Here is a 26,211-nt window from a genome sequence, read left to right on the forward strand (position 1 = left end):
AGTCATATTTTTAACCATCAACTTATTATAACTATACTACCCTCATTTGTTTTCCAGCTACATGCATCTGTGCAAATAGGAAAAACATAGACTTATAAAAAGGAGTGTATAAATGTGAATATCTATATAGTAATAAGAAGAAACAGAGTTTTAATTATCATATTCAATATTTTTATCTAGAAAAGCATTTGCAAAATAAAAAAATATTCTATTAAAATATACTGATTATTTAGCTACAAATTATATATTTGAATAAAATAATCCTTAATTCTGGAGTTCTTCAAGATTCTTTGTCTTTGAAATAAAAAGAATATCAACATTCAGATTCAGGATGTAGAGTTGTTAAGGATTTGCTACAGCTTTCAACATTTGCTGGATTTTTTTAGTATTATTTCTCACATTTGTTTTTTCTGCTTTTAGAAGATTTTTAATATCTTGTTCTGAATAAGATAGGTTGGAGGTTTTATACCTTTTGTGCCAGTCAGATATGTTACCTTGGAAAACAAAAAGGATGAAATTCAATAAGCAAGCAAACATTTCCTATAATAATATGCTTTCAGCTTAGAAATAAATCTATACCTATCTTTTGTTTGGTACCCTTCAACATAAATTCAATAAAATATAAAAGGAGATAAAAATCCTTTGAAACAATTAGGGCTTCTTTAAGGACTTAGGAAAAGGCATTCTATAAGCATTAGAAAACAACCTTTGGAAAGATTTCCATAGCAAAATAACATAATATTACGGTAATTATATAAAATAGCAACATTTTTATGATCAAACAGGGTAATTAAAGCTACATCCATAATCCAATCCAATCCAACCTGTCAATCCAGTTTGGGGAATTTATCTGAATGGTAAATTACTGCTAAACATCATAAAAAGGTATTAATTTTAATCTTTTTGCTCAGAGATCATCAAACTGATCGTGTCAAACTGATCCTGGAATATGGGAAATAAATAGTTACAAAGTGTGCTCCTTATTTTGTCTATGGAAGACTGAGACCTATTCACTTTGGATTACTTATTAAGAACCTGTAATGTACCTGCACAGTTTACTCTGTTGAAAAGTGGAAAGTGCATGACAGTTGGACCACCATTGCCCCTGAAGATGTAACAGTCTTCAGGGTTTTCTTTATCCTTGTCTAAATTTAGGGCATCAATTTCAGGAAAGGGAAGATTGTTTTCCTTGCAGTATTGACTTGCTTTCTTGATAGTCTGTGGGAAGAGAAGAAGAAGGAAAAGTTATACTTAATAAACTGCAGGACTCTATACTACTGATGAGATGTCTACACTGAGAGGGATTGTATCTATGCAAAAAAGAATGAGTCTGCCATGAATCAGTTATAGTAAGATACTAAACAATCTAGTCCAAGTAAAATAGACCAAGAGAGAAAATTGATATCTGAACTGGATTGGCACTGTTTTTTGTTTTTTTTAATTTTTAAAACAGTGCAGCAGCCAGTGGTGGGACTAAGCTGGTTCACACCAGTTCGGCAGAACCGGTAGCTAATTTTTTGTTGCCCAGGCCTAGAACGGATTTCCGGAAGCAGCATCCACACAGAGAACTAGTTGTTCACATAGTTGAATCCCACCAATGGCAGCAGCTTGTATGATTTAAGAATGAAAGAGGATGAGACAAGAAGGAGGACACACAACAGAAAACATGAAGGAAAAGTACTAAGAATAGTATCTTTGACTAAGGCCTGTGACAGGGAGTGCAGTGATGAATAAAGCTCCAATTTTGGCTTCCCATATTTTCCATTTTATCTGATCATTGATTAATTTTGACATTATGTTAGGAATTTTTTTACCTGTTTTCATAGGTATTTCTCTTAATATATTTTGAATAAAAATTACTAATGTTTAAGAGAGAAACAAATTTATGTCAGAATGTACTGAGTATGTATAACCAGGTGAGGTATTCTGAAGTAATTAAAATACCTGAGCTGAAATAATAACAGAATCATATATTGACCATACTGGTTGGGCTTTCACGGCACACTGAGTTGCAGGTTAGCAAGTCACATTGTAGTTTAGTATGCAATGGAAAGCTAACTATTATGAAGTGCTGCTTCCTAATGAGAAATCTTGATCTCTGGTTAGTCCATAAGAACACATATTGGTTTGTTTCACAATTTTTGTATACCAGCCCAAACTTAAAATTCTGGATTGTACACTGTACCACACCACACTATAAATCAAAGTCTTATTGGAATAAATGTTTCCAGGGCCTTGCTGGCATGAGATTTGGAGCCAACTATACTTCTGGGGAGAACATATTCCAGAGACTATTATTGAGAAGGCCTGACATCTTGTCCATGTCCCTGCATCTTCCAGGCAGAAGATGTAGTAGGCCTTCTGTCAATGTACAGAATAAGCAAAAAGAATCACACATTGTGAGGTGTTTCACATGTATTCCACCATAGAAGGCTTTATGATAATGGCTAGCACTTTAAATTAGAGCCAAAAGCCTATTGGAATTGATTATAATGATCTAAAAGAGCTGTAATTGTACAATACTGGGTTTTACCAGCTAACCTCTACCAGTTTCCACACCAGCTGCCTCTTGTAAATTGTCTTCACAAGCAGCATCATGTATTTACTTGCAATAGTTCAATCATAATAAAATCTTCCATTGTAGTCCAATTAAATACACACAAAAGGTAGACTGACCAGCCTCTATGCTCTCCCCCAAATATCTGATATCAGAAATTGCACAACCCAAAAAGCAGCATGTCAGTTTTTTAGACCCTTTCTCACTGACTTCAAATTTGAGAATAAGACTAATTTAATCGTTAAACAGTTAAGCTAAAATGCATTAAAATATGTACACAATTTCTCACCTACTTTGATTATTGTGAGCGTTTCATCAATGCAACAATATGCTATTATAGGATCCCATAAATAGGATCTGTTCCAGTTTCCTTTGTTCCAATAACAGCAGCATATGTGTATGTATTTTCTTAGAACTATATTCTGTGTACCCGATGAAGTATATCATGATCCTCAAAAGTTTATGTCAAGATAAATTGTGCAGATATTCAGGAGATTTGTTTTTTGTTTTTTTCTATAAAAAGACTAAATGCAGATAGTTTTCTCTGTTTATTAATCCATTTTTAAATCTAGAGTTAGATCTATTCATCTATTTTTGCAATTTATTTTTATGTGATTTGTTGCATTTCTGTTTTCTATTACTTAACACAGACATTTTGATACAAAAGTACATTTTGAATACATTTTGAATGTATTTTTCAGCTGTCAGTTGCATCATGACATTTTGAAAAGTATAGATTTGGATATGGCAAAGAAGTCCTTTCTACCAATAGGGATGGTATTCATACATTAGATAAATTTGTGCAAAAAGGAGAGCTTAATTGATGTCTCTTCTGGGATATGCAGAGCTTTGAGAGGGTGATTCATTTCATTGATCATTCAAGTGAACATCTGCTTTAAAATAACTCTTGGAAACAAATATGTGTCCTGCTTTTAATTAGCAAGAGAGAGCAGATAGTTGCAAACTGCACTGATGATGTTACCTAGTTTGGGTAATGAAACATCTGCCAGAAAACGAGCAAGCTCGGGGAGCACCAGGGACCCCTCAGAGCAGATATGTCTTGTCTCTCAATAGCACAGGCATGATACATGTATAGAAAGGATCTTAAATTGGAATGAGCACTCAAAGAAGGATGGTTCCATCCTTTTCTATCAAGAAGCACTGCACTTTTACAAGGAAGCAATTTATGAAACTGATTTGCCTCAGGGTGAAAGTTACTATGACTAACTCCTAAAATGTGTCATTAAATTTCAGCTTGAACAATATAGTTAGTATCTCAAAGTAAATATACTTATTATAAAAAGAATATAAAATACCAACAAGAAAAACTTACCTCAAAACAATCTCCTTCACTAAAATCAAAAGACAGAATGAGTTCCACTTTTCTTTCTGGACGCAAGATAAGGGGGTAAGCAGAATTTATGACTATGCCAGCATCTGCCAACTGAATATCTGTCTTATCAGTCATGTTTTTGTCCTTCAGGTCAACTAAGGGCAGAGAACGAAATATTTTCTTTATCATTTATCCATAGAGATCACTTTGAATATTCAGTTACATGATAAAAACCTAATCTGGAACCATGAAAATGGCTCATTCTCCCATATATCTAAATTCTTAGCTCTGATAAGCATTATCCTTTCCTCTCTTGGGTACAAAATAAAATAATTCAAAATGATTGATAAGTTATTGTAATATTATTCTAGTGTTATACTTACATTAACAATCACTTCTAAATATATTGTACCAAATCCCATCAAATGTCTACAATGAACTTTTTCTGGTTTAAGCACATAAAATGAGTTCTTTTAGATAATTCCAGATACTTATCTAATCCAATTCAGTGATTAGGAAGCACATAAATGAAGATTTACTCCATTGCTACTCTTTAGAAACTGACTTTTTAAGTACATCTTTGCTCATGGCATTAGAACACAGTTATCCAGTAGCCATTTTGTTAAAATTATTTCTTTTAACTGGTTCATACTTTGGATGTAATAGTAATAGTAATAGTAGTAAAGTTGGAAGGGACCTTGGAGGTCATCTAGTCCAACTCCCTGCTCGGGCAGGAAACCCTACACCATTTCGGACAAATGGCTGTCCAGTCTCTTCTTAAAAACTTCCAGTGTTGGAGCATTTACTGCTTCTGGAGGCAGGTGTTCCACTGATTAATTGTTCTCACTGTCAGGAAGTTTCTCCTTAGTTCTAGGTTGCTTCTCTCCTTGATGAGTTTCCACCCGTTGCTTCTTGTCCTGCCTTCAGGTGCTTTGGAAAATAGCTTAATTCCCTCTTCTTTATGGCAGCCCCTGAGATATTGGAATACTGCTATCATGTCCCCCCTTGTCCTTCTCTTCGTTAAACTAGACATACCCAATTCTCGCAACCGTTCCTTATATGTTTTAGCCTCCAGTCCCCTAATCATCTTTGTTGCTCTTCTCTGTACTCTTTCTAGAGTCTCAACATCTTTTTTACATCGTGGTGACCAAAACTGGATGCAGTATTCCAAGTGTGGCCTTACCAAGGCATTGTAAGAGTGGTATTAATACTTCACGTGATCTTGATTCTATCCCTCTGTTAATGCAGCCTAGCACTGTGTTGGCCTTTTTGGCAGCTGCAGCACACTGCTGGCTCATATTTAAGTGATTGTCTACTAGGACTCCGAGGTCCCTCTCACAGTTACTACTATTGAGCATGGTGCCACCTATGCTGTACTTGTGCATTTGGTTTTTCTTGCCTAAATGTAGAACCTTGCTTTTTTCACCATTGAATTTCATTTTGTTAGTTAGTGCCCAGTGTTCAAGTCTGTCCAGATCCTTCTGTATCTGAAGCCTGTCTTCTGGAGTGTTGGCTATTCCTGCCAGCTTGGTGTCATCTGCAAATTTGATGAGTTCCCCATCTATCCCTTCATCCAAATCGTTGATGAAGATGTTGAAGAGTACTGGGCCCAGAACAGAGCCCTGGGGCACCCCACTACACACTTCCCTCCATATAGATGCAGTTCCATTGAGGACCACTCGCTGAGTACGGCCGGTCAGCCAGCTACGGATCCATCTGGTGGTGGTTCTGTCTACCCCACATTTTTCTATCTTGTCAAGTAGTAGGTTGTGATCTACTTTATCAAATGCCTTACTGAAGTCCAAGTAAATTATGTCCACAGCATTCCTCTGATCCACTAATTTTGTCACTTGGTCAAAGAATGCAATAAGATTTGTCTGGCATGATCTATTTTTGACAAACCCATGTTGGCTTTTAGTAATGACTTTGTTTGCCTCTAGGTGTTCGTTGATTCGTTGTTTGATTATCTTTTCCAGGATCTTCCCAGGTATTGAGGTCAGGCTGATAGGTCTGTAATTTCCTGGATCCATTTTTTTTCCTTTTTTGAGGATGGGAACTACATCAGCTCTTTTCCAGTCCTCTGGTAGTTCCCCTGTGTTCCAGGATCTTTGAAAAATATAGTTCAGTGGCTCCGATATCACATCTGCCAGTTCCTTGAGAACTCTGGGGTGTAATCCGTCTGGTCCTGGCGATTTGAACTCATCTAGGCTGGACAGGTGCTCACTAACGATTTTCTTGCCTATCTTAACTTGTGTTTCTGTTTTGTTTTTTGTGGCACTATTTTTGATAGGTTGGTCTGTTTTTTCCCTTTGTGTAAAGACAGATGCAAAAAATGAGTTAAATAGTTCTGCTTTCTCCCTGTTGCTTGTCACCTTCTTGCCACTTCCACCACTTCCACTTCCACATGTCAGGGAACTACTGTATTAGTTGGCATTTTAAACATGTTCTTCAAATATTATGTTGCCAGTAATTTGGTGTAGTTAAGATGCTAGGTCTAGAAACCAAAAGATTGTGAGTTCGGGTCCCTTCTTAGGCATTAAAACTGACTGACTCTGGTCTAATCACTTTCTCTCAGCACAAACCATCTCGCAGGTTTGTTTAGTGGAGAGGGGAAGGAGGAGGAAGGAGCATCATATGTGTTCACCACCTTGAATTATTAATAAAGTAATAAAGGTGGTGTAAAAAGCAAATAAATAAATAAATAAATATGCTAGACAACATTTAATTTTGCTTTGCTTGCTGAGAAAAGTAAACATATATATTCACCTCACAATTATCTCAATAGTTTAAAGCATCTAGACCCATGGTGGCGAACCTATGGCACGGGTGCCAGAGGTGGCACTCAGAGCCCTCTCTGTGGGCATGTGCACTATTGCCCCAGTCCTAGGCCTTCAGCTGGGTTTTATAAAACCTTTTCGCTTTAGGCCTTTTTTTTCGTGTACAAAAAAAAAAGGTTCAATCAATCAGTCAATTTCAACTTCTCGCAGGAAAAAAAAAGATCTCGCAAAGTTGGAATTGACTGATTGAACTTTTTAGTCCCATCCGTTACCACTGCAGCCATGCCCACCCAATGGGCCATACCCACCCAGTACCCGACGATGCATAAGTGGGTTTTGGGTTGGAGTTTGGGCACTCCGTCTCTAAAAGTTTTGCCATCACTGATCTAGACATTCTTGCTTGATTTTGGAAAGTAATCAGATTTAAGCATGTTTAGTATTTGGATGTGAACCACATGGAAATTTCTAGGTAATTTCTATTTATAATAGAGTTTAAAAAGTGGACATAACGTAACGTTCCAATATAAATATTTCTAACAATTTGTTCCTCTTCTTACATATAGTTCTTTATCTCTATATATACATATATATATTTCTATACAATATCTAATTTATTTCTCTATTTACTAACCTAAAATTATATGTATTTCTATCTTAACACTAGACTATAACCCGGACAATCCTCCTTGATTCACACCAATAGTAGAATTTGTCCCAGATTTTGAAGTAATCTGATTCAGTCTTGTCCTTCAGTTCCATTGTGAGCCTGTCCATATCGGCTCACAATATTTATACTGGAATGTTATGTTATGTCCTCTTTTTTTTAACTGTATTATAAATAAAAAACTTTTTATAAAAGAAAAAAGAAATTACTAGGTAATTTCTTAAGTAGGAAAGTCATTTCTGTAACCCTGCCAAGAAAACTGTATGGGTGTAATTAATAGGATTTAATTTTAACTTAAGAATGTATTTGTCATTTTTTCTCTTATCATAAAAGATTGTCACAACTGAAGAGAAATAAATTTAAAAGCATATGCATTCATATTAATTTAAGTTATTCTTACTGCATTTGTAAGTATAGTTAGAGATGTTTCCCCATTTCCATTTACAGATACAAGTAATAGTTTTGTACATAAATTTCACGATATCCCATATATCTGAAAAATAATAACAATAATATTAATAATATGACAAAACAATATCCATTCATTTAAATATTTTTCCATTTAGTACTTATATCCCATATACACAATCACAATTTTCTAGGGAACCTATGAAAAACAAACTTGCTACTGTGGCTTCGTTACAAATAGCTAGCCTGAAACCTTGGTTAAAAATGTAAAAATCAAAATTTGGTAAATACTTTGCATATAAAAGAAAGATGAAAGTATTAAAATATGCATGGAAAATAATATTTAATTGAATATTTAATTAAATGTATTATTTATAAAAGGAAATTAATGTAGTTGTCCCAACTTCACTAGGTTTTTTTTTTTTTTTGAGTTTATTCTTTGACACATGTTTCAAAGCTTAAACCACAGTCCTAGTCTAGAAAACACTATTACACTCCATAATTTTCTCATCCCATAAATTGGTCAACTTGATGGTTAAAGATGAAGCTATTTATCATCTACCTAGAATATTAATGATGAGCTCACCATGTCCAAGATGTTGTATGGGGAACTCCCAACTTAACTCCTGCATAGTAATCTTCTCTGTACTCTCTTCCAGTTCATTTATGACTATCAGAAGTATGAAATCAGAGCAATAAGTGTTTTAATGAACAGCTTTTAATATTATAAACATTAGTTGTGATGGCTAGTTCTGAAATTCTGGTAGTAAATTAACACTGAGGGTGCTGTAACTTTTTCTGACATAAAGGCTGTAGAAAAAGTAGTTTGTTATTTTTGAGGTCAAAAGTGCCCCCAAAAGAAATAAAGGTAAGCATACAATCTGACCTAATTTTATGTATATTTCAACTGAATTTTAATTGATTATAGATAATATGACTACACACCAGTGAAATATATAATACATTTCCTTATCTATCTGCACTATAAAATGCAATTTAATAAAAAAATATCAATAGTCATTTTAGGGCTATACATATTTAGCAAATGGAAAGATAAAACCTGTTTCAATAATTCATTTACCACAGCAGAATAAAACTGCAAATAGTCATTAGAGGCTGCAGTTATGTTTTATGAATTTTCTTTTAACAGCTGAATGTGGCAAGGTCATGAGAATGGCAGTACTGTTAATAAACATTTAAAAGAAAAATTGGCATATCTGAAATGACAGTGTTCTGTTTTTTTCTTCCTTTTCTTTAAACTTTGTTTATGGATTCCAATAGTTTCAATTATAGAATTCTAGAGGAACAGTGGTCTGCAAGGGGAAAGGGCAATAAATGTGCGTAGCAAGTAGCAAGGTCATACAGCAGTGATATACATGTACATATGTTGGAATTTATCTATTTATTAAAGTTCCATATATTGCTAAATAACCAAGACTGTGCAAGGATTTGATTTGAAGATTCAAAGCAAAGACAATTCAATCATGTCATTAAGCTAGATTATTTGATATGTTCAGTGGGTGACTATAGATCGATTGGAGAAAAATTGTACAACAAAGGGAAAATTCAAATCAAAATCATTCTTCCCTGATCCATCCTATTCATTTTAACTCTCTTTTTTCCAGAATTTCAAAGCAGATGTAGTCTTTCAGACATAAATAAATCTTTATGAATGTATTTTCAAGACTTAAGGTGAATAGCTTACAGCTATATCTAGATACAATTTTAGGGAGTTCCAAGTTACTTTTTTTCCTCACAATTTAAAACAGAGAATGAAAAATTTAAGGAAACTAATTCAAATAACAAATATCCAAATCATTGTGGCAAAAAAGCAAACAATATAAATCTTAGAACTACATTTTTATATTTCTAAATTTATTTCTAATTCAGCCATGAAAATGACCATGAGGATGACATTAATGTACAGTATATATGATACTTACTTGTTGTAATTTCTTTGTGACTGATGATTCCTTTTTTTTCAGCTGGGCAAATATATAAATAATTTAAAAGAATGTCACTGAGATGAAAAGTTAATATGCAGTAAAATGATTTTACAAGAAAACAGTTGTACCGAGGTTCTTGTAGAAAGAACCTATTCTAATTCTGTATGTTCTAGGCCACCCTTAAAAACTGACTGGTTGACTTTGAGCCAGTCACTCTGTCAGCCTAACTTTGCAGGGTTATTGTTGTAAGAAACATAGAAAGCAGGGGAGATAGTAGTAGTAGTAGTAGTGGTGGTGGTAGTAGTGGTAGTAGTAGTCGTCATCATCTGAATAGTGGACGTGGCAGTGCCTGGAGTCAGCAGAATAGACAAGAAAGAACTGGAGAAGATAACAAAATACAAAGACATACAAACAGAAATAGAACTGTGGCAAAGGCAAGCAAGGGTAGTACCAATAGTAATAGGTGGCTTAGGTGCACTGGAGCACCACTTGAACACCATTGGCATTGACAAATTTGCCATTAGTCAATTGCAAAAGACAGCTGTAACTCTATTCAACATCCAGATCTGCCTATCCCAGGTCTTTGGTGAGGATTTGATAGGTAGACAAAAATGCCAAACCCAGTCTGAATATCTGGATGACTGTGCAATTATTATTATTACAACAGGAAGAACTTAAGCACCATCAAACACAATGGAAAGAAGTGGTCTGTAGGACAGTTTTAAAATATATACATTGTGAATCATATTTACCTGTAAATTCTAATTGTAAAATCTCAAGCAGTTTCAAAAAATGTTTTCCACTTTCAGTTGGGTCTAGAGAATAATCGATTTCCTTCAGGCTACAACAAAAGTTGTAGGTATCACTGGGTCCTTTGTCTTTTGAATATAATTAGAGATGGGAATAATAGATTAAAGCATTAAACTTACCATGCCATCAAATCTTTGGAACCTCTACTATTCATACTTCTGAAATTGCATACCAGATAATACTTCCAAAAGTTCTTCCAAACTGAATTTACTAAATTTTATAAAACAAACTAGAACTAAGATAGATGCAGATAGAACAATGTTAGCAGATTATTGGCTGGAGAATTCTGAGATTTGTAAATCCAACAATTGTGAAAGGCTCAAAGATATCCATGGGGGAAGTCCAAAATATTATGATGCCATCCATGATCAAAGCCTCACAGTTTTTTATATGATTATACAATGAGCCCAACATCTTTCTTTTTTGGGATCTCTCCCCCCCAAGGAGGCACTCCTACAAAGGGCACTTTAGTTGTTTCAATTAATGAATCAATTCACAGGCAAGGATACAAAGATCTGAAAATGTATAGTGAATGGTATTGCTGTTAGTCTGTTTAACATATTTCCTTTTCTTCTTATCACATGGATTATTATTTTTTGCTTATTATTTCTCTTCTATTACTATATAGAAAAACAACACTTCACTTTGCATTTTGTATAATGCTGCTTATCTCAAAAGAGAGGAAAAGAATAGATATATGCACATATATACTTTAATTGCCATTGAATTTGTTTTGTTTAGTGAGGGCAGATGGATTTTGAAAATCCAATAGATAGTCTGATGCAAAGCTCAATCTAAAGCTAAATGAAATGGACAAGAGACCTCTTTCACCTTTTCAACCAGATACACACATCTAATTCCACAAGAGAATTCACTACTATGTTCTTGCTGGCAGGAATTCATCTTCTAATTATGCATCAAAAGAGGAAGCCACTACCAAAATCATGATGAACATCACAGAAATAGAACCAAAAACTAAAACCCACCATTCTTTAAGGTCAACTTACTTTCTAGGATTTCAATAATGTTTGTGATATGCTTCTTAGCATCTGCATATGTTTTAGTTTCCATAATACATGCTTGGCTTTCCATAATATGCTGAGAGAAATGTGTTATCTCTAAAGCAACTTTACAATAGTCACAGGTACATCTGTATTCTTCAAAAACAGAATGAAATTATTGAATTATTTTATATCTACAAAGTGAGTGCTCATTTCTTAAAATACAGTATATATAAAAATATCTTGTCCAACCCCAACCAGATTTCAAGCTACAGTTCAGTTTTTCAGAGAATATTCCTTCCTTAACAAGTTGTTTTTTGTTTTTTAAAAAATATGATAGCCCTGTAATTGCCAGGTCATATTATGATTCTGAGTGAATGGCAATGGATTGTAAAAGCAGCCAGGCTATCATTTGAAGCAAGAAGGGAAGCTTTGACTCTTGCTGGAAAGAACAATTAGTAAATTAAGGACTATCTATATAGCCATCTTTAGTACACCTAGGCCTAGCAGTTGTATGCTTCCTTAAGTGCTTCAAGCCTAACAGGATGTTTTTACCTGTAAGGCAAAACATTTCTTGTTAAGATAATTGACATCATTTTGGAACCTTCTCTGGTGGTTGACTAGCTGGATGCAATTTTTGTGCATGTGCAAAAATCCCTTTTTCCAGCACCTTCAGGTGATGATGAAAAGTGGCGTTTGAAGAACTGAACAAAAAAAACCCACTGAAAAAATTCCTCTATCATTTTGACTTCTACTGTCCTAATCATTTTTTTCTCATAGTATCATAGTTTCCTAACTTAAATATTGGCCATGGCTGCATTCTCACAAGCTGACATCTCTATTTTTGGTTCTTTAGACCAAAAAGCTACTATCGATATTGCATTAAGCAAACACAGGGATTTAAATTTGATAAAAAGAGAATGGTTTTCTTTTGAAGAGATCTGATGTTGTGTATTTCAAACAAGCTGGGGAATTTACCTGATGCTAGATAATGAGAAATCATCTTCTTAATGATATCTAGAAATGTAATAGAGTTAACAGTTCAGTTTATAAATATGTCCACAACCTCTTTTAAAAAATATTACACTTCAGAAAATAACTTTTTCTATATCAACCTATCTATTATTTAACATCATTTTAAGATTATCCTGCCATGTAAATATCTGAAAGTTATTATCTTCAAATTAAGACTTGGAAATTTCTTTTTTGATGATTTGCCAGGACTGTTTTATTTGATAGTTTTAATGTTTTAGTTAACGGGTATGTTTATTTTCTTGGCAGTTTTAATGGATTTTTTTCAATCTGTTATCCAGCTAGGCCGGTTCTAAAATCTTTTAATCTAACATAATTTAATTAGAGATCAAAACTCCAAGGAGCTCAGAAATATGTATCTGCTCCCTTACTTAAAAAATAATCAGCAACAACATAATTTTAAAACTGCACTATAATAGATTGCAGGATGATATAAGAGAAAAGCAAGCTTAATCTATCCTACAATCCTATCCTGTTCCTATAGCACAGCGGTTCTCAACCTGTGGGTCACGACCCCATTTGGGGTCGAACAACCATTTCACAGGGGTCGCCAAACAACGCAGTCCGCCATTTTTTCCCCTTTTCCTTAGTTGTGCTACTCCCTTTTATTCCATTGGCTTTTGAAAGCCAATAGAATAGACTCTCTTGAATAGAGTCTAATTCTATTGGCTTTCAAAAGCCAATAGGAATTGTCCAGGCTGTCTCTGCCCTGCTGAGCCCGCCAAAAGCCCCAGTCTGCAAACGGTGCTGTAAGTTATCTGCCGCTAAGGCAAGCTGTCTGGAAGCTTCCACCCCTCCCTGCTGAGTAGCTACTAAAAATGTAAGTAAAAGAGGGCCAGGGGTGGGAGATGGGAGGCCGGCAGGCACAGGGAGGGTTGCTGGCACACATGGGGCCTGGTGGGTGCCTTACCTCCCTTGGGCTGGACCAGCTATTGGCCCAGCCAGTGGTCGCCCTGTGCCGTCACTGCCCCTTGCCAGCTACGCCTCGGCCAGTGCAGGGGGCGGCACCATGCATGTGTGGTGCTCCCGGGCAGGGAAAGTCCTCGACCTATGACTGGTTGGGTAGTCCTTGACTTACGACTGGTTGGGTAGTCCTCGACTTACGACCGGTTGGGGTCACGACGTTAAAAAGGTTGAGAACCATTGCTATAGCACAATTACTTCTGTAAGCAGAGTGATGGAGAGGATAGCTCAGTGCTAAAGGATATACCCAAAATCAGTTCAGTCCCCTCATCTGCTATGAAAGTTTGGAAGAAGTTTGGAAGAAACCTCAGTGTGAAATTTTGGAAAGCCACTACTAAATAGTGTGCACTAGTCAGAAGAAAACTGTGGCCTTCCAGTTGTTACTTATACCATCATGTCCAGTTGTGAAAAATGCTGTTCTATTATAGATATTCAAGTAGAATAGAATAGAGCTGGAAGGGACCTTGGAGGTCTTCTAGTCCAGGCCCCCGCTCAAGCAGGAGAACCTATACCATCTCAGAAAAGTGACTGTCTAGCCTCTTCTTAAAAATCTCCAGTGATGGAGCGCCCATGATTTCTGGAGGCAAGCTGTTCCACTGGTCAATTGTTCTCACTTTCAGGAAGTTTCTCCTTAATTCCAGGTTGCTTCTCTCTTTGCTCAGTTTCCAACCATTGTTTCTTGCCCTATCCTCTTTGGTGAATAATGTGACCCCATCTTCTTTGTGCCAGCCCCTCAAGTACTGGAATACTGCTATCATGTCTCCCTTATTTCTTTTTTAATTCAGATTAGCCAGACCCAAGTCCTGCAGCCATTCTTCATATGTTTTAGTCTCCAGGCCTTTGATCATCTTAGTTGCTCTTCTCTGAATTTTTTCCAAACTCTAAACATCTTTTTTGTGATATGGTGACCAAAATTGGCTGCAGTATTCCAGGTATGTTCTTACTACGGTTTTATAAACAGTACTAATACTTTGCAAGATCTTGATTCTATGCCTCTGTTTATACAAGGATTGCATTAGCTTTTTTGGCTGCTGCTACACACTGCTGGCTCATGGTCAAGTGATCGTCCACTAAGACCCCAAGGTCCCTCTCACAGTTACTGTTTTTATGCCAGGTCTCGCCCAGGGTCTATTGTTCAAGTTTGTCAAGATCTTTTTTGATCCTGCATTTGTCTTCTGGGGTGTTGGCTATTCCTGCCAGTTTGATGTCATCTGCAAATTTGATGAGTTCCCCTTCAATTCTCTCATCTTAGTCATTTATGAAGATATTGAAGAGTACAGTTTGCCAGCCAGCTACGGATCCATCTGGTGGTGATGTTGTCTGTTCCACCTTTTTCTAGCTTACCAAGGTCTACTTCATCAAATGTCTTACTGCGGTCTATGTCCACTGTATTTCGCTGGCTACTGTTTATAATTTTGATTGCTTTTTAGTTGTTCGCAGATCTGTTTTTTTAATTATCTTTTCCAGGATCTTCCCAGGTATTGATGTTAGACTGATTGGTCTGCAGTTTCCTGGATCTGTTTTTTTTTCCCCTTTCTTAAAGATGGGAACCACATCAGCCCTTTTCCAATCCTCAGGTATTTCCCCAGTGCTCCAGGATTTTTGAAAGATATGGTGCAATGGTTCTGAGATAATATCTACCAGTTCCTTCAGAACTCTGGGATGTAATCTGTTGGGTCCTGGTGATTTATATTCATCAAGTCGGATAGTATTCTCTTACCATTTTCTTGCTTATTTTCATTTTTATTTCTAGTTTGTCTTTTTTGGGTGGTTGTTTTTTTTGGGGGGGAATATGTTAGGCTATAGTTTCTTTTTGTGTGAAGACTCATGCGAAGTATGAGTTAAGCAGCTCTGCTTTCTCCTTGTTACCTGTATTTCAATAGACACTGCTTATCTGGGAAAACAATCTGACTTTATATGAAGAAATTTCCTTTGCCCTTTGCTCTAGAGCAGGGGTACCCAATCTCCGGTCCATGGACCGGTATCAGGCCACAGCATGCCAGCAACTGGTCCACACAAACAAGCAAAGCCCCATCTGCGGGATGCAGTCAGCACATAAAACTATGCACCTCCGGTCCGCAGAACAACTTCTCTCCATGGAACCAGTCCCTGGTGCCCAAAAGGTTGGGGACCTTTGCCCTAGAGCAATGAGTCATTCCTTCAAGCTGCAATTCTATCCACATTCTGTTCTAAATTCTTCTGTGATCACATTTCCATATAAGAAGGCATAAGTGAGAACTTAATTTATTCACTGCATCCAATATGAAATATAAATACCTATTAAAACTCTCATGTCTTCTTTGAAATTTGCAATAGCACTTCCCCATAATCCTGAAAGAAAAGAAACAGTTTTCTAGAAATTTAGCAAAATGTGCAAGCATATGTTATATCAGATAGCATGTTTAAATGAAAGGCTAACTTGCATTTTCTGGATCAATGTGTGGGCCATTCTTCCAAAAGCAAGACATGGCAATTGAAACACAAGTAAATATGATTCCATTCTATTTAAAATTAAACCAAGAAATATAGTTAATATGACTATCTCAAATTACATATTTATTTAATAATTTTGCCCCTTGGTCATATTAAAAATTTGGACATAATTTGGAGAAGTTTCAGATATTCACTTGTATGTCTCATCTGAGTTATTTGTTATTTTGATTCTTTCCATCACCTCAAAACAACTGTTTTTACTACACTAAAAGCATTCTGGGAACCAGTGATGTCAGCCTGCATTTAGAAGTATTATGCCTGGATTTCCAGACTCAAAATATACATTCTTTCATCTTATTCAAAACTGGTGTAGGTATAACTCTTATAAATAGAAGCTGCATTGAATTCCATTTCTTTTGTCCAACATGTTTTATATCTATATAAAAAGTTAGTGATTGTATATGGCTATATAAGGCTACTTATAAGGATAGTTCCTTTCTTTGAAATCACAATACCTTATTTTCTTATTTTGGGTGCATCTAGCAGTGTGCAGGCAAGCATTATTGTGAACCAACTTCACACCAGAAGTCTGCATGCCCCGATGCTTGTTATAGATGGCTCATCTGAGCTTTTGTAACATTTCACAGTAGACTTCTGAACTGATAGTCAAACCATGCTCCATGAACTTCACTAGCAGTATTCCTTTGGCATCTTCACATTTGGGGGGATTTTCTATGGCACCACTTCCGGTGTGGTGTTGGTTCACAATAATCTTACCCCACGTTTACAGACCCAAGAACTTTTGAAGAAGTTCCATTGTGGTATTTTTGATCACCCCCCCCCCAATAGCCCAGATTTAGCACTGGCAACTATTACTAAGGAATTTCAAACCTTATAAGACATGACAAGTGCCTCAATTTGAATGGCGATTATGTCAAAAAGTAATGTTGTAGTTTTCTAATGTGTATAGTAAAAATTCTGTATCTACAAGTATCTGTCATTGATAACCAAACACATGTTTATTTCCGAATTGCCATAAATTGCAGCCTTATTCCAACACTACTGAGCACTAGTATATTTTTTCTTGTATGCATCATTGCATTTATCCACATTTTATTTGTGATGTTTCAACCATAAGTTTATACACTAATGCCTCTCAAAGACCCTAACACAGCTGCAAACATATCAGTAACCTTGCATAATTTATGTATAATAGTCTGTTCAATATTCCAAACTGGACTGAAGATTCCATGTAGTCTGTGCATATTGTACATCAGTATATCTCCATCAAAAACAATGCTACCTCTTAGATAAGACATTTTCTTTTCATTCTTCTTTTCCTTCAGTTTGTCATTCTCAAACTTGCTTCCAAGGAGAGTCCCATCCACAAATGCTCCAGGGTTAAAGAATCCAACCTCATGTGGTGTAAATTCAAACCAGATATCTTTTAAAATAATTAAAAATTACAATTTGAAGATGTTGAAACTATGATTGCAAAAACAGGGAATCTTTTTTAATATCCTGTTTTTGCATGAAGATTCCCTCAAAGTTTGGAGTCATTTCTTACAGGTTATTTTCCCTTTCTAATAATTCATTTAGCAACCTTTCAAACTTACAATGGCATTAAAAAAGTCAATTACAACCAGTCCTCGTGCTTATGACCATCACTGCATCCCTATGATTACATGATCAAAATTTGGGAGCTTGAAATCATAGGGATGTATTTACAATGGTTGCAGCATCTCAGAGTGATGTGATCACTATTTGTGAGCTTCTCAGCCAGCTTCTAACAAGAAAAAGCAATAGGGGAGGCTAGGTTTGCTTAATAACAGCGTGATTCCCTTAATATCTGCAGTGATTCACTTAACAACTATGGCAACAAGATTATAAAATTTGGCATATATATATATATATATATATATATATATATATATATATATATATATATATATATATTCCAGCACTTATTGATTTCAAAGTGAAAGTTGGGATAAACATAGATAGATTTTAATGTTTACCTGAGTGGATTTCACTTGCAGCAGCATCTAATTTGGTTGAATCCACTGCTGCATAGATTGGGTAAGGCACTATCCCATTCTTACAAATTTTCTGTTCATCAGACAGATGATGATCATCCAGCTGTTGAGAAAGAAGCTTATAAGCAAATAATCCATTTAAATATCTCATGTAAATTACATGGGTTTAATAGGCAGTTTGGTATATGTGAGTTCCGGGACACAGTGAGTTCTTGTCCTGCCTTAGACACAAAGCCAGCTGGGTAATTTTGGACAATCACTCTCTCTCAGTCCTGGGTGGGAGGCAAGAGGAAACCACTTCCAAAATCTTGCCAAGAAAGCTTCAGGGCTTGTCCAAGCAGTGACCAGGAGTCAATATTGAATTCAAGGCACATAAGCATGCTTGTGCAAGCATATTCTCTCTAAGGAAGGAAGGAAGGAAGGAAAGAAGGAAGGAAGGAAGGGAGGGAGGGAGGGAGGGAGGGAGGAAGGAATCCTGGAGCATAAATCCTGTGATAAATTACTTCAGTACTGCTACTTAGAAATTTTCATGGCAAAATCTCTTCCATGCAAAAATCAAGCACAGGCTGAAGGAAACTTTAATTGTCCTGTTAGTACAAAAGTCTATTTTAGAAAAGGGATTTTAATCAAGTGTAGATCTGTATAGGGAAGACTTAAGTTTTATAAATACTGTTATTCCACTAATCAGTCCTCTCTCAATTGAAGCTACTATGTTAAAATAAGAAAGGAAAAAAATCTCTTTTATCACATTTAACTTTACAGACAAAGGATTTCTTCCTGAGAGTCCAATGAAAATTTCATATGCTTAGAATATTCACTACTGATACTCTTAGAAAAAAAGTGAGAAATTGAAATGGAATGGAATGGAAGAGAATGAATTGGAACATTCCACTCCATAATATTAAGTATAATCTCATTTTTTCCACTATTAGATTAATAATTTTCATTTTGCTTTCTTCCATAAGAAAGTAATTGTCTGTTATTCTTTCTCCCTCCCTCCCTCCCTCCCTCCCTCCCTCCCTCCCTAAAACAGTTGTGGTAAGGTATAGTGAAAAAAAAGGGGGGGTTATGCAAAAGGTATTGTTTTTTGAGAATATTTGCATGTTTGCTTCTTAAATTAATTAAAACGGTTATAGCATCCATCATATTTCTAGGGAACAACAAAATATTTCTTAAAAGGAATTATTTATACTCACTTCATGCATTATTATGTAAACTATAACATAACCCCAAAAATCAGTTAAGGAGTATGTGTCATCTTTACTTGACTCAATCAGACTTTTTAAGGCTTTCTTCCAGTCCTGGAGTGGCTTTACCAGTTTGTGACACAACTTATCTTCCAAACTTTATAGCTGTTTGTTCCATTCTTCAGTTTCATAAACATATGACATACACCTTGAAAATAGATACAACTGTTGGCACAGCAATGGCAGAGGATCACACCCAATCTGAAAACTAAGGGTGAAAAAGGCATATTTCCCAACTTTTCTATTTTGCCTGAGATAGTGGCAGTCATGCTCTTGCCCAGAAAAATATGTCCCAGGAAATCCCAATAATCTTTTTAGTTCCTATTTCAGGAACAGGAAATAGTGGTTATCAGAATTCTGAACAGAAAGTTAAAAAGAATGACATGTGGGCTTGATGTATATCTCATTGGAGAAAATAGGTCATGCAAGAGTTCTTCCCATCTGGATGGCTGTGGGAGTGACTAATATATACATATGAAACTACTAGCCAGATATTTAAGGTTGGTTTACTCAGAAGCGTTGCTTAATGAAAAAGTGATTTATTTTCCTTCCAGCTATGGTTCTACCCTCTGAAATGCAATTGCCATGTCATAGATTCACCCACCTATAGCCTGCAGAATTGGTAGAGACAATTTTATCTGGTCCTTTGCTTTTTGTTCAGCTGCTATGTCTATAAATGTATAAATCATTCACTAATATAACTTGTTGCCACTTACCACGTAGAACCCGATACTCCACCAATATACATCACTGTATCCAGAAGACATTGTTCCTGCATCTCTTCCAGTGTTCCCAGCAGTGCAATCATAGCCCTCAGGCCTCCACCTGAACCCAGTATGGCAATATTGGGGACATTGTCCTGGGACCAGAGCAATAATTATTACTTTTGATAACATCCACTAGTCCAGTGTTTCCCAAACTTGACAATTTTAAGGCATGTGGACTTCAACTCCCAGAATTCCATAGCCAGCGTTGCTGGCTGTGGAATTCTGGGAGTTGAAGTCCTCAAGCCTTAAAATTGTCAAGTTTGGGAAACACTGCACTAGTCATTTAAATACTTTTTAACAAGTTAAACACTGAACACTTAAATATTTTATGAACAGAAAAGGAAATCATATATTATATATTTATATATCATCTTCTATATCTATATCCTTTCTAATTATATATATATAGATCCACACACTACATACATACATACATGCATGCATACATATATCTCTTTATCTAAAATAAGTTGAAAAGATTTCCATGTGTTATTGTTATTAATTTTTATTTAACACAAAGGATAATATATATCTAAATACATATCTTTTATTTCCAATTCAGTTCAAGATAGGGACACATAAAACCAATGGCAAAAGTCATTTGTGATAGCCTTAAAATTTAGAACCTAATTTTAGATCTAATATCATAACATAATGTGTCTTTTGTCTTTTGAAATTTAGTATGTCATCCTCCTACTACTTTTTCTCTTCTGTTTCCATCTGTGAAATGATTCTGTTCATGTGTAACTAATCACAAAAAGTTAAAATGACCTATGAATATCATTGCTTTTTGTACCACAAATTCCAAACTCAGACTGTACTCAGACACTTATTAATATGTAATAATGTTTGTTAATGTGGCTAAATGTATTGTATCAAGCCAGTTTTTACAGTTTGTAAACTATGGTTTATAGCTTAGCATGTAGTGTGAACCCAACTATTATAACTTCATCAACAAACTATCATGAAACAAGGCATGATTTACTACCTTGTATGAATTCAGCACAAAAATTCACTTTTCTCAATTATCAAGCTGCTGTTGAAATGTATTTAAGATTCATTCAAATATTTTTCATTGTTTCCTACTTTCCCAATTCATTCTTCCTTTTAATTTCTCATGTGGATCCATTTATTTCTGGCCTACTGTTATCTAACTTTTTTAAATCTTTTCTTTAACCAATTTTAATAAATTTTAGTTCAACCTCAATTTTGCCAGCCTGACTACAATATAAGTTTATGTATGGACTTGACATATGCTTTCCCCAAACACATTTTAAGTAGATCACTATTGGTGATTTTATCAACAATGGAGCCATTTGTTTCTTGCTTTCCCTACCAAAGAGCCATATGCTGTACAGCTCCTCTTGTGTCTCCGAACTCCTAGTTGTAGCCCTTTAAGGTCTTTCAAGTTTGCTTCTGAATTGTGTTTGAATGTAGGGAAAAAAAGTGATTTACTACATAGTGATTTACTATGCAGTATATCATTATGTTGCTTATTAAGGGGTTTAACTTAAATTAAATCAACATTAAATTAAAGTAAATTCTGGCTCGTCCCCTTCCCCAACACTCTTAGCATACCATTAAAATCTCATGGTTTGAAAAAAAAAGAGGCTGCATGTCAGTATAGAGTATCAATTTTTACCATGGAACATTCAATGTCATGCTTCTGAAGACATTTTTTCACTGTGCATTTTCTTGCTTCTACATGTTGTTTTTCATGGTTTGATATATCTCTGGAAATCCGGATAAGGCCACTATTTGGAAAGAAATACAGAAAGGCAGAAATCACTCATTGTTCAAACACTCCTTATCTACAAGGTCATTTAAAGATTTCAAGTGTGAATAGAATAGAATAGAATAGAATAGAATAGAATAGAATAGAATAGAATAGAATAGAATAGAATAGAATAGAATAGAATAGAACTGGAAAGGACCTTGGAGGCCTTCTAGTCCAGCCCCCTGCTCAAGCAGAGGACCTATACCATCTTAGACAGGTGATTGTCCAGTCTCTTTTAAAAAACATCTAGCGACGGAGTGCTCACGATTTCTGGGGGTAAGCTGTTCCACTGGTTGATTGTCCTCACTGTCAGGAAGTTTCTCTTTGATTCCAGGTTGCTTCTCTCTTTGATCAGCTTCCAACCATTGTTTCTCAGTTTTTTGATTATTTTTTCTAGGATCTTCCCAGATATTGATGTTAAACTGATTGGTCTATAGTTTCCTGGGCCTGTTTTATTTTTTCATTTCTTGAAGATGGGGACCTTTTCCAATCCTCAGCTACTTCTCCTGTGCTCCAGGATTTGTGGAGGATGTGGTACAATGGTTCTGAGATAACATCTGCCAGCTCTTTCAGAACTCTGGGATGTAATCTGTCAGGTCCTAGTGATTTGTGTTCATTAAGATTGGATAGATGTTCTCTTACCATTTGATTTTTGTTTCTAGTGTGTTTTTCGCAGTAGCTTTTTTTTGTGTGTGTGTGTGTTGGGCTATGGTTTCTTTTTGTGTGAAAACTGATGTAAAGTTGAGTTAAGCAGCTCAGCTTTCTCCCTGTTGCCTGTAATTTCCTTGCCATCTTCTCTCTTTAGTGGGCCTACAGTTTCATCGACTTTTTTCTTGTTGTTAATGTGTTTACTTTTTTTATTGTCCTTGATTTCTGTTGCAAGTCTTTGTTCATTGTGAGCCTTTGCTTTCCTGACTTCTTCTTTGCGTGTTCTGGCTGTCTGCTAATAATCCACATTGGTTATGTGCCCCTCTTTCTATTTTTTGTATTTGTCCTTTTTGTCTTTTAATTTGTTAGTGTGATCTTTGTGCAGCCATGCTGTTTCTTCCTGGATTTCTTGTTTTTTCCCCTCAATGGTATTGTGCCAATCTGGGCTTTTTTGATTGTGTTTTTCAGGGTTCCCACACTTTTTGGGTTGTTTTCCCCTTTAGGATTTTCATCCATGGGAAGTTTCCTAGGTCCTTTGAGCTTGTCAAAGTCAGCTCTTTTGAAGTTTAGGACATTGGTTGGATTGTTTTCTATCGCTAGTGTTTGCATTATATTAAATTGTCACTTTCACGCAAGGTTCTAGCAATTTTGATTCCCTCTATCACGTCTTCTCTATTTGTAAGGATTAAGTCCAGTATAGCTTTGCATCTAGTTCCCTCCTCCATCTTTGGGGTGACAAAGTTGTCAGTAGGTTGGTTAGGAATCTGTTTGATCTCTGGCTCACTGCAGAGTTTGTCTCCCAGTTGATATCTGGATAGTTGAAGTCTCCCATTACTACTGTGATGTGCTTCCTGCATACATTTATTAACTGGTTGGCAAAGAGTTCATCCAAAGATACAATTGCTGGTGTGGGTTTTTTTTTTTTTTTTTTTTTTTTTTGCTTGTAGTTCATGTTATTAAAAAGTTAGAAACAAAGATTGAATTCTTAATTGTTTTCTAAATGATTATATCTGCAATTTCAATTTTCAGAAAGCATATGTCAAGTCTGTAATAAACTTATATTAGATAGGCTGGGAAAATTGAGATAATTAGAACAGTGAGAATGTAGTGGTTTGTAAATTAAAAAGAAGAAAGAGGAAGTATAATTGACAAATATCCTCTTTGGTCATCATCAAGAGCAGGTGTCAGCTGAGTAGCAGAAGTCAATATTAATTCTCATATGTTTGTTAACATGCATTAATATATAATGATGCTGATTAATCAATATTAATAGAAATTACACTAATCAAAATGTTAAAGACACTTTATGAACATATTTTACTGAAACCAAAAGTTGAACTAATGGATAGAACCACTTCTTATCTGACAGATCAACCACCTAAAAGCTAATTGTAATTTAGTAGATTCCTCTGATATCTGGGGTTGTTCTAGGATCAGGATCATAGTTGTTCATTGTGAGTCATTTCAGTTGGGCGTTCAATACATATATAAAAATATCATAATCATATTGTAACAGTTATGGAATTTATATCCTCCCTTCTTGGCAAAATATTGACATGATTGGATATATAATTCAAATGTTAATAGATTGTCACTTTGATGGGGCAAATTAGCATTAAGGTTTATACCTGCAGTTTCAATAAATATAAATCAAGAGAGAATGTTATAATATTTTCTTTACCTGCTGGTAGAAGCTGACAGTTTAGAAAATCCGTCCTTGAAAAAGAGAGAGAGAGATTTTATAAATTTTGCACTGACAACAAATTCAGTCAGATTTCATACTGTTCAATTAATTCCTGACAGTGCAATATCTTCAATGTCCTTTTTTAAAAAAAAAATATTTGAATTTTCAATACATATAATACTTTCCATACATTATATATAAAACTAAAAAAAAGAGAAGAATACCTTTAAAATAAGATCTTAGGTATCTTCAATATCGTTTAGCATGAAGAAATAGATGCTAAGTATCACTGAGAGGACAGTCACATTGTCTAAGTGTAAAGGTTTGAAGTTGATATAAGACATTTTGGTGTCCTTTTTCCCACTGCTTTAGGGCTACCGAAGGGTCAAAAACTAATTCTCATTTTCAGCAATCATGATTACAAGAAACTCTGGAGTTGCAAAAGGAAATGTTGAAGTCATATACTTCACTTTTATTAAGCTGAAATTTCCATAATTCTGAAGGCAGTAAACAATGACATGTTTCAGGTAATAAATAAATTACATAGATTCTTACCATTTTTCTTCTCAGTTTTTTTTCTTTGAATAACCTAAAGATTTCAGATATTTCTGTGGGAAAGAAACATTTTCAGAAAATATTCCACTATACCATTACAAAGTTTTGGTGCTATTGTTATATTATTATTATTGTTGTTTGTTGCACAGTCAGTCACATGTTTAGAATGGATTTAGCATTCTTATCTACCTATTGAGTCCTTTCCAAAGACCTAGGATAGGGAGATGAGTTTAAAATATCAGGATGAAAGCTGTCCATGTAAAGCTATCTTTTGCAGTTGACATGATGATTGTGTCAATGTGGATGGTGTTCAAGTGGTGCTCCAGATGTTTTGAGATTGCACCTAAGGTGACTGTTACTATTAGTACTATTTTTGCTTTATTTAGCCACAGTCATTCTACTTTTATTAGCAAATCTTTGTATTTTATGATTTTTCTCCAGTTATTTTTCTTCTATTCTGCTGCTCTAGATATTGTCAACTCAAGTTTTTTTGTCTTTCTTATCAATAGTTATTTAATCTGGGATGTTACTTGGCAGATACTTATTATTCTTTTTTAATTGAACTATTTTAAATAATTAAATAACTGGAATTTTGTACAGTGAGTAAAGTATACAATCACATGCAATTTCATATTTTAAATATTGGAGGATTTTACTGCATTTCTATGTGTGATGCTATTTTTCTTTAGATGCCAGAAGAATGAATTAGTCAGTATGGCACTATTCAAATGGATAGAAATAATTCTGGTTTTGGAAGAGACGGTTTTTGAAGGTTCAAGTAGTTACTACTTTTGGTATTCAGAAACCTGTCCATAACCTTAGCATAGTTTGTTTCAGCAATTTCCACTGAAAACTTACATCCACTGAACTCTTACATTTTAAAAACTACACATAATAAGAAATAAAAATAAAGAATAAAAGATAGTAAAGATGACACTATAATAGTTCCAGAGCTCCTTCGCTGTACATGTGGATTATTTTGGTGTAGTCGGGAATTTTTAAATAGCAACAAGTGTGAGTTAAATGATATAAAATATTTTCATTTGAAAATTCCAGCTATAAGGCACTAGTCGAGTCTAGTCACCCACTATATGGGAGATATAGAGAAAATATATGTTTAAACTCACAAGAGATGCAAATGAAGGAGTAAAACAATTTGCTGAACATTTGATATATTATACATCAGCATTTATTTTACAATTAAAGGTAGTTTGAACACTTTTCAAGTAGTCATAACTTTGTATTCTGTCCCTGGTGCTCTTCCAATCAACTTGGCTCAAACAACCTAGTAAATTTAACATTTGATAAAATGAGATTTTTTTTTCCCTTTCACAACATAAAAAAGAAAATTATGAAAGGAATTACTACAAAGAATGAAAATGACAAGCCAGGAACCTGTAGATCCAAGACTAGTATAGATTAATATATTTTAAAGTCATTAAGACAATGGTGAAATATCTATCATCTGTGTTGTATCACAGATAATAGAGCAATAAATATGTGTTTACCTCTGATATTGCACTACTATTCTGGTTGTATATGGTTTTATTTTTGCTAATAGCAAAGAGTCCAT

General features: G+C 35.1%; 1 protein-coding gene across 1 annotated transcript; it reads right to left on the minus strand.

The window, feature by feature from the left end:
• Positions 1-342: 342 nt before the first annotated feature.
• Positions 343-26,211, minus strand: LOC120315062 (cytosolic phospholipase A2 gamma-like). Its single transcript, XM_039358741.1, is given in 15 exon segments — positions 343-494; positions 1,047-1,218; positions 3,891-4,045; positions 7,732-7,824; positions 8,326-8,409; positions 9,683-9,820; positions 10,438-10,563; positions 11,503-11,652; positions 15,769-15,822; positions 17,228-17,368; positions 17,943-18,063; positions 19,157-19,355; positions 19,924-20,066; positions 21,617-21,728; positions 26,147-26,211. Coding segments are annotated over 15 exon segments (1,905 nt in total).

Source organism: Crotalus tigris, unplaced genomic scaffold (genome assembly GCF_016545835.1).
Source record: "Crotalus tigris isolate CLP2741 ecotype Arizona unplaced genomic scaffold, ASM1654583v1 scf7180000019066.130152, whole genome shotgun sequence".
In the NCBI taxonomy this organism is placed as follows: Eukaryota; Metazoa; Chordata; class Lepidosauria; order Squamata; family Viperidae; genus Crotalus; species Crotalus tigris.